Below are 9,874 nucleotides of genomic sequence, written 5' to 3'. Positions count from 1 at the left end.
ACATGATATGGGGCATCAAATTTTCTGCTGGTTGAAAAAAGATAAATGAAGGGTGTTGAGCATAAAATTAATGCCAATTTATAAGTATTAATCAATCCAATACGTCAATAGGGTCGTGGATAGCTCATACGGTATAGTCACTATCTCTCCGGCCAGTAAGGTCGCGGGTTCGAGCCCCCATCGCCGCCGCGAAGTTTTTATTCTCTGTTGTCTTCTGGCACTTTCCTACTCACTTCATATTTTGATATTTAAAATTTTAAAACACAACCTTTATCAAATAGTAAAGCTGTTTGCGTGTGTTTGATGGTGAATGTGTGTGAGGAAAGGGGGAAGGGGGGGGGGGGGGCTTTGTAGGAGCTGAAGACCACAAAACTCGCTCTAGTGAGTGGTGAAAGCAGTGATGCCGGACTATGATTGCAATAGATCCCATTAATTTTTAAAAAATCATTCAGATTTTTCAGTAGATCAGTGATGAACTTAAAGCATAAGCACTTAAGTTTACTCCCCAATTATTTTCACGATCAACGAAATTAATATCCCATAACTCAGTATCGCAATTCTATTTGTCGAAAACCTTCTTTAGCTGAATCCAGACTTCAGCCTTCATTTCCTCAAAACTAACTCTTGACTTACTTGACTTAGATGCCTTTCGCGTCTCGACCGAAAGATCGGGTCGCCTTGGCTGTTTCCAGTATTTCCTGTGTGAGGTGTCTCCAATATTGCCGGTCCTCTGCTAGGGTTCTCAGATTTTCAAGGTCCCCTGCCGTTATGAGACTAATGCTTTGTCCAAGTGTTGTGAGGTTTTTGTTTAGGATCACAGGGAGTGTTGTGATCGGTCTTCCTCTGAAAAGGTTCCCGTGTTTTTGGAAGTATCCCGACATGGCTTGGTTTGCTGGTATGTTTTTGTCCCTGCGTAGTATGTGACCGAAAAGTTGCCATCGTTGTTGTAAAATGTCAAGGGAGATTGGTCTTTCTTTTGTGATCTTATAGAGTGATTCATTTGAGATCTTTTTGGGGTATTTGATGTCCAGTACCCTTCTTAGCTGTGTGCGATGGAAGGCATCCAGATGTTCTTCTTCGGATTTTGTCAACGCCCAAGTGCCGCAGTTATACAGAAGTACCGGTTTTACAAGAGCATGGTACAGTTTCAGTTTGGTTTTTCTCTTTATTTTAATAATAATAATAATAATAATAATAATACTTTATTGCATCCCAAAAAGGAAATTTTTTGTACAGACGTGTTATAATTTACACATAAGATAAAAATACAATGGAAATAGGATGTATATATATATATAAAAAAGGAGCAGCTCTATAACCAGAGCTGCGCTTTATAATATAAATAATTTCAACACTGTAAAATAGTTAAAACTGTCACTATAAATTGAAAATTGAAAAGATTGCAAAACAAATAAATTAATAAATTAATATTTATATTTTAAAAAAGTAAAAATGAGAAAGAATTATATAAAATGATTATTGCTTGTTGTTATAAAGCCTAATACTGGACGGCAGAAAAGATTTTCGGTGTCTCTCTGTTTTCGTTGAAATAGAGAAAGGGCGACCACTTCTTTCTGACATAATAATTGATGGTCTTAGTGGATGATACTGGTCATTTAATATTTTAGTTATTTTATTAATACAAAATTTCTCGTATAAAAGATCTACATCGTCAACATCATTTATATAGCGTTTAATGGATTTTTTAATATTTGAATTTATTTTGTTCCTTTCCACTGCTAAGCAATTGCCTCCCCAAGCTGTTATACACAATGACAAAACACTTTCGATTACTGCTCTATAAAAATAATGTGCAGAGGGTTTTATCTATTCTAAACTGAGAGAGTTTTGATAAAAAATATGTACGTCTGCACATCTTATGCCTAATTATTTTCAAGTGTTCATCCCACTTGAGCCTGTCATCAATCGTTACACCAAGGTATTTGTAGTGAGGAACTCGCTGGACGAATTGGTCCTTTAATTTTAACGGTTCTATCGGTTCCTTCACTCTCCTAAAGTCAATCACTAGCTCCTTTGTCTTGCTTATGTTAAGCTCTAGGTGGTGGGCATCACACCAAGACACAAATCTATCAATTTCTTGCCTATAAGCCACTTCGTTGCCATTTGTTATGAGGCCTTGAAGAGCGGTGTCATCTGCAAACTTTATTAAAGGTACACTCAGGTTTTGACTTCTACAGTCATTCGTGTATATTGTGAATAATACTGGGGACAATACACAACCCTGAGGAGCACCAGTATTAGTAGTTATACAGGAAGATTTGTTTTGTCCTAATTGAACATATTGTGCTCTCTCCGTAAGAAATTCGAGCACCCAAGCAATTATATACTTGTTTAAATTCAGACTAGTCAATTTTTGAACAACCAACTGAGGTTGCATTGTATTGAACGCTGAAGAAAAATCTGCAAAAAGCAATCTGCAATAGCTCCTAGCGTGATCTAGATGCCTGTAGATGTTGTTTGTAAACAGCAAAATGGCATCCTCTACGCCAGTCCTGGTTTGTAAGCAAATTGATGACTATCACTCAATGGCATAAACTGATTCCTAATTTTAACAAGAACAAGTTTTTCTAAAGATTTCATGACTATTGAAGTCAGTGCAACAGGTCTGAGATCGTTCATAGTTTCAAGTTTTTCTTTTTTTGGAACAGGAATAATTTTTGAAGTTTTCCAAATTTCAGGGATCGAAACGCATTGGAGGGACCAGTTAAAAATATGTGTATAAATGGGGGAAAGCTGGTGGGCACATTCTTTTAATAGTTTTCCTTTCAATCCATCCGGCCCAGCAGCCTTCCTCTCGTTTAGTTTCGAAAATACGAATCTTGTTTCCTCTTCACTGACCTCAATAGTCATTTCATCTTCCAAAGCCCTGTCTAATTTATGTTTTTCATTTTCAATATCAAATTTGTTGGCTGTGTCGAAACGTGAATAAAATTTATTTAAAGTTTCAATTTCGATATCTTCTGATATAATCGTGGGCTTTGGATTATAGTTAACAGCAGTTTTAAGCCCCCGCCACGTGTCCCGTATATCCCCAGAAGAAAAGCATTTTTCAATTTTATTTTTGTACTTATCTCTACAACTAGATATTACCCTCTTTATCTCTTTTTGTTTTGTTTTCAGATCTTTTTTGTTTCCACTAGTATAGAGAGTTTTCTTTTGGTTCAATAAAAGTTTCAGATCTTTTGTTATCCAAGGCTTGTTGTTAGGATAATATTTTATTTCTTTTTTACAAGACACTAGCTGTTCACAGAATTTTAAATACTCACTCACACAGTCATTCAGCTCATCCACACTATCACATGATTCGATAAAAACATTCCAGTCAGTGCATTCAAAACAACCACGCAAATCTTCACACACACTTCCGTTCCAGATCTGTACACTTTTCTTTACTGGTTTTACACGTTTAAAAACAGGGCGGTAGGTGGGGAGTAGCAAGAGCATGCAGTGGTCAGATAAACCTAATGGGGCACGGGGTAAACATTTATAACTATTTTTAATATTACACAGGAATAAATCTAATGTTTTTTTGTCCCTTGTCTCGCAGTCCACGTATTGATGAAGTCCCGGGAGAGTAAAATCGTTACATTGGTTAAAATCGCCAGTGACCATCAATACGGCATCGGGTGACTTAATTTGAATGTCCTGTATTTCTTTCCTCAAAATATTTTTCGCTGTGGTGTTGTCTGATGATGGTGGAATGTAGACGTTGATGATGATGACATGAGTATATTCCCGGGGTAGATAATATGGTCGTGACGAAACAGTAATAAATTCAATATAATCGTCACAATACATTTTCTTTATCTGACAATTATTGGGGTGGCACCATTTGTTGTTAATAAATGTGCACACCCCACCCCCAGTTCGTTTATTTACATTAGTCCGATCTCCTCGAAATAGTGAATATTGTTCAATATTAAAACATGATGATGGTATGTGAGGAGATAGCCAAGTCTCTGTTAACGCTATTATGGAGGCTTGACGATAGTCACTATTAAAACGACACAGTGAAAACAGTTCATCAATTTTATTTTTCAGTGATCTTACATTACCTGTCACTACACAGGGTAAAAATGGACGAAAAGGCCGTCTGTTAAATTTTGTTTTTATTCCTCCTTTTCTCCCCTCTTTCTTACTTTAATAAACGATGTGTCAATAGTGGGTGGTGGGGGTGACACGGGTTGGAGGGATCGGAGAGTCTCTGGAGTATAAGTTATCGATAGGCTTATTTTGGCAGCAAAATCACAGGCTAAAACACCATTTATGCTTATAAATATACTAATAAATATAAAAATCAGGAACAATATATACTTCACATCCATTTTGAATAAAAATTAGGCTTAAATTCCGACGATTGAATGATAAATGAATAAAAATATGTGTAGAAAATAGGTAAACATTCACAACACGTCTGTTGTCGCCGGAAGCCAGCGCCATATAAATAAAATCTCACCTCTAATAAATATAATATAAATAAAATCTCACCTTTTGTCACCTCTAATCCATACATTGGTGAGTTTACTGAGTGCGGCGTTTGATAGCTGTTTTCTTCTTTGTACATCCTCGGTGTCTCCAATTAGTGAGCCGACTTTCTTTGTTCTTTTCCATTCCTCTTTGTTCCTCGATATTGTTGTAAATTCGGTTTTATTGGCATTGACTTGGAGGTTATATTTCATGAGGGTATTTTGTATGATGTCTATATTTGCTGGTGTTGATCCAATAAAATCGACATCATCTGCATAGGCGATTTCTCTAGGGATTGCATTCTCAATATGAGTCGTTGGTTTTGGAATGACTTTTCGAACTTCTTTCAGAGCGTGTTCTAAGTATATTGTGAACAGAATCGGGCTCAGACTATCTCCTTGGGGGGTCCCGATGTTACTTTCGAACTGCGTCTGTTTTGTGGCCCCGTATATCCTTGGTTGTATCTTTGTGTTGCTGAGGAGAAATCGGATTATTCGGAGCTCGTCTTCGTCTACTATTTCTGTTAATATCTCCAAAAGTTTTCCTCTGTCGATCGTATCAAAGGCTGCGGACATATCGATTCCGGTTATTGTTATGGATATGTTTTCTTTGAGTGCCTTTGCTGCCAACCATTTATGTGTCCATACAACGTCCGATGTGCTTCGGTCTTGGCGAAACCCGCTTTGGCTATGTGATAGGTATTTTTCTATTTTCGGTCTAATTCTGTTGAGGACAATAGTTGACAGTGTTTTTCTTATGGTATTCAGTAATGTTATTGGGCGCAGGTTGTTTACGGGTCCTTTCGTTTTTCCTGGTTTTTGTATTGTAATTAGGACACCGCTGTTAATGTCCCAGTCTTTGTGTGTTGAGAATGTTTTGTTCATTATGTTTGCAATGCTCAGATCCAGGGAGAGTGTACCGCATTTCAGCAATTCAGCGGGAATTTCATCTTCGCCTGGGGATCTGTTATTGTTTAGGCACTTTATGCTATTTCTAACTTCAGTTGTTGTGATGCGGTTGTTTAGGTCTCTAGGGTTTCCTAACTAACTCCCCGAGACTTAAGCAAGTCTAGCACTAAACTCTTAACTTTCTTGCTACCCACTGGATACGACATTAGTCCGTCGCAAAGTACTTTCCACACACCAGCGAGAAGATCACTAATGGGTGGGTGGGCAGAAGGGTAAAAAATATCAACTGCACCATATCGGTCCCTTTGCTTGTGAAGCGAGTGCTCTACAACTGAGCTATCGAGACCATATTTGCTTAGAACTATGCCTAAAAAGGAGAAATTTGTGTCAAGAGTGGTCGGATGCAAAAAAAAAAAAAAAGCTTTTGAATAAGACAAAAAAAAAAAATAATAATTTAAAAATAAATAAATATAATAATAATAATAAAAAAGGTCATTGATTTTGATTTCAAATTTACATTTTCATTTTAATTATATGAAATGCGAAAAAGCATCACGTTTATACAATGCTGTTTTGAGGGTACGTAATCTTTGATAAAAATAATGAAAAAGAAAAAAAAAGAACAAATCTTGAAGATAGAATGATAATGAATGTCACAAAATTTGGGAGACACAACTGATCGCAAATATCTGTGTTTAAAATATAAGTAGTGCAGCATGCTGTTTTTTTTTTCTTACTTCTCATGTTATAACAATGGATTATCATAACTTCTCTCTGGTTCATTTGAAACGGCATCCTCGGTCGTTTTTTTAAATATTTATTTTTATCTGTCACGAGTACCTTGCCCATGTCTTTCATTTTTATAGATTTATAAAATCTCAATTGCTGTATACACCCTTCTTAAAATGTGAAAATAACAATAGATAATATGAAATATCTCACGTTTTCTTTTGTTTTAAAAAACGTATTTGCTTATCTACATGTATGTATTATCGAACATGGTATTGGTTAATTGTATACATATTTGATGATATGGCCTTCTGATTATTTATCTTTGGCATTAAGTAAGATAGAGAAAATAGATTGTAATTGTTATCAAACTTGTATGTCGCAATCGTTTTCTTAATTAGGTTTATGATTCTAATTTTTTATATTCTATTACAAATTAATATAAAACTCTGAGGACATTATATGATGTTTTTTTAAATGATGATATTGAATGCCTTCAGGAATATTTTAGTAATATTTTTCTTTCAATGCATCATTATTTCGATTCATGATAAAAACGGCCTTTATAATTATTGCAAATAGTTTAATATTATTCTAACATTTTCCGAGGAAAAAGCAAAAGACAAATTTCATTGCGCCATCTTTTTGTGATTGAATAATGTGAATATTAAACTTGTTGATAACATTTTTAAAAATAAAACAAAATGTTAAAATCAGTCGAAGTGATAAAAAGGGATTTTGAAATTCAACATTTAAATGTAACAAGATAATTATTTACGAGCATTCACAAAAATCTTTGAAATTATAGTTAAACGTTAGGTGTTTTTTTCTTGAAACTTTTATTTGTGAAATATGGCTTGGCAGTTTCTAATGTTTCTTTTCAAGTGGGTTACATCACAAAAATAATACTAAAATACACAAATCCGATCATTACAATGTAGTATTATGTGTTTACTTCATATGTCATTCCCCTGATCTGTTACTGTGACACTCCGTGCTGTGTCATATTATTTTTTCTCAATGAGTTGGATCATTTATGAGCTGCTTTCACTTGTAGAAATCGTCGAACCCTAAGAAATATTGTTAACCTTTGTGATCTTTTCACACTTTTAAACAAGGGATGAAATCAATGGCAATCGCATTCTCCTAATTCTTTGACATAAAAAGTATTTTGTTATTTGTTTTGAACGGTTAAAGAACGGACATTTTTTTTTCACGTGAGAGTAATATGAGAAGCTTTTCATCTGGTTTTATAGGTACATTGACCAAAATCCTTGATACAAAACTTTGACCTTAATATAAAAATATTCGTGATAATGTAATAAATAACTGTGATCAATTTATCTGATGATTTAGAATTTTGTAATAACAATAATAATATGTCCGATTCATTTCAGTCAATGGCAATAACACATTTTATTTCATATATTTTCATACACATTCAACATAGTATAAATAAATTTCATGTTATAAAACCAATAGATTATTTCAAATATGTTTATCACAGTTTTTCAATAATGAAATTATAACAAAATTTGGTTACAAGATGTGTATTGACATCATGTTTACTTCTTTTAATATCTTATTTTTAAAATTTTAGTAAAATACAGATATGAAATATTAACGAAGGCATAACTAAACCACTGGTTTTTATTAATCATTTTTCTCTTCCCAAAATTTGTGAAAAATCCAGTTTCTTGGCAGGTATCATTACGCTAAATATCTAACATATTGAACAGTAATAGTAAGTATTTTCTACAATTTAGATATTGCCTTTCAAGAACGATAACAACATGGTAAAGAACCATACAGTCATCCTGTTCGATGGTTTATTCATACAAAAGGATAACATTTCATACAGTAGTCTTGACATCATTAGGACACTGATCTCCCGTCCTGTCTAAGGCCATGGGATAACTCGGGTCTCCAGCAACTGCTAAAACTATGCTCCATCTCGTCCTGGGCTCGTCGGCTTTGTGGCTATCGAGACAGGTATTGGCAGAAATCTCATATTCGTTGCCTTGGAAGGTTCTGAAATTATGATAAAAAAACCCTCTAATAAACATTACATTTACTGTCTAAACTACCATTAAAGCAAATAGGCATGAAATGAAGGCGATAGATATATAAGTTTCATAGCTCAAATCACAATTACGGTTATAATGCAAATGTGGCTGCTTGAAGCTTGAACAAATAAATAACAACAATAGTCAAATAGAATGGAAGCTTCAATTAATTTAACGAAGACAGAGATGATATAAACGTTTTAGTTTCCCCTTTGTCAACAAACACGATGAATATAACACTACAGATGTATGACAGATGTTTCATTCATCATGTTTTATTGACAAAGAGGAAACCCGAAACGTCCATATCATGTGTTCATTAATGAAATTGAAGCTTCCATTCAATTCAGTATTGTTATTTATTACGCCTTTAATTGAATTGGCATAAGGAGCAAAGCAATTAAAATGGATCAGAAAATAATAAAGTCAAAATCTAAACAGAGCAGCAAGGAAAAGGCTATCGAGTGTGGACTGTTAGGACCAATTATCATAAGAATTGTGCAAATGCTGGTAAAAACATGAAACTCGGCATGATGAAACTTTTTATAATAAAGAATGGTTTTTGATATAGAACCACTCTCAGAGAGTTTCTGGTTAAACACAAGAGCTGGCTGAAAAAGGGAAAAATTGTGGTATAAATTAAAATAGGCAACTAAAGTATTGAGAACGCCATATTGTTTACAGAACTGGTCGCTGTGCTTTGCGTATCAGACAAACGACTTCACTTTATGTCACACATCTCTTCTTAATCAAATGTCAAATACTTCAGAAATATCTTCCACAACTTCGAAAAAAAAAAGTTTAGCACTCTAATTGACTACCATAAGCGCAGGTTATAAAGATCCATATGATTTTTTTTTAATATGTTGAACTCAGCTTTAAGTATATCCTAAAACCACAATGCTTCAAACCATTGAGATGCCTTTATCAATGGGTACTGTAAAATTCGCCTATTATAGGTATGATAACATTTCAGGTATACCATAACATGCAATAATTGTTTATGTAGTACTTACGGAATAAAATGTTTTTCTTCCACACACAGGTTTTGGTGGGTCTTGCAATGCATGATTATACAATCTTGGTTTGCCTATGGATTGAAATCGAATTGTTTATAATTGGATTCAGTAGTCTGATGTCACGCCGCCCGGCAACGACGGCCATCTTGGTTCAAAACAAAGAAAATCATTACTTTTTATTCTTCAAGCTGGCTAGAAATTTTCATATGTCTTGTGATCAGAATGTGTAAAAGTCAAAACATGATTAAATTTATGTTTTTTTCTCTCTGGATACGCTTTTATGCTCGCCGGAGAAATATTTCATACGGGCGTCTGCCATTGTTCCGATAGTTTAGAGCCAGTGTTGCTAAGTTACCATGCGTCATTATGAAGGAAGTGACGTTACGACTATTGAATCCTATTTGTAATATTACTATAATTATAATAAAAGTATCCTAGTGACTAAACTGGAACTTTGAAAACCTATCCCTTTTTAGACAACCATGTTTTTCAATCAGAAGGCTATGTGGTCTAGCGGTATGACACTTGCTTTCGGATCGGACGGTCCTGGGTTCGAGCCTCGCGCTCGGCGCATAGTTGAGTCCCTGGAAAAGGCTCTTTACTCACATTTTCTCACCGAACTCATGTGTAAAATGAGTACCTGACCGTTAACAGCGTTGTCTTT

General features: G+C 34.7%; 1 protein-coding gene across 1 annotated transcript in view; it reads right to left on the bottom strand.

The window, feature by feature from the left end:
- Window positions 1–5,895: 5,895 nt before the first annotated feature.
- Window positions 5,896–9,874, bottom strand: part of LOC144964238 (cilia- and flagella-associated protein 161-like) — a 12,428-nt gene continuing 8,449 nt past the window's right edge. The window contains exons 7-8 of the mRNA XM_078898289.1: window positions 9,208–9,281; window positions 5,896–8,156 (exon numbers count right to left, since the gene is read on the bottom strand). Of these exons, the coding sequence (XP_078754415.1) occupies window positions 7,979–8,156; window positions 9,208–9,281 (252 nt within the window). The 3' untranslated portion in view covers window positions 5,896–7,978. The remainder of the gene's footprint in view (window positions 8,157–9,207; window positions 9,282–9,874) is intronic.

Source organism: Berghia stephanieae, chromosome 2, assembly GCF_034508935.2.
Source record: "Berghia stephanieae isolate SIO BIC M18660-M18661 chromosome 2, UCSD_Bste_1.3, whole genome shotgun sequence".
Taxonomy (NCBI): domain Eukaryota; kingdom Metazoa; phylum Mollusca; class Gastropoda; order Nudibranchia; family Aeolidiidae; genus Berghia; species Berghia stephanieae.
Note: the sequence above shows the minus strand (reverse complement) of the source record. Positions and strands in the feature narration are given on the sequence as shown.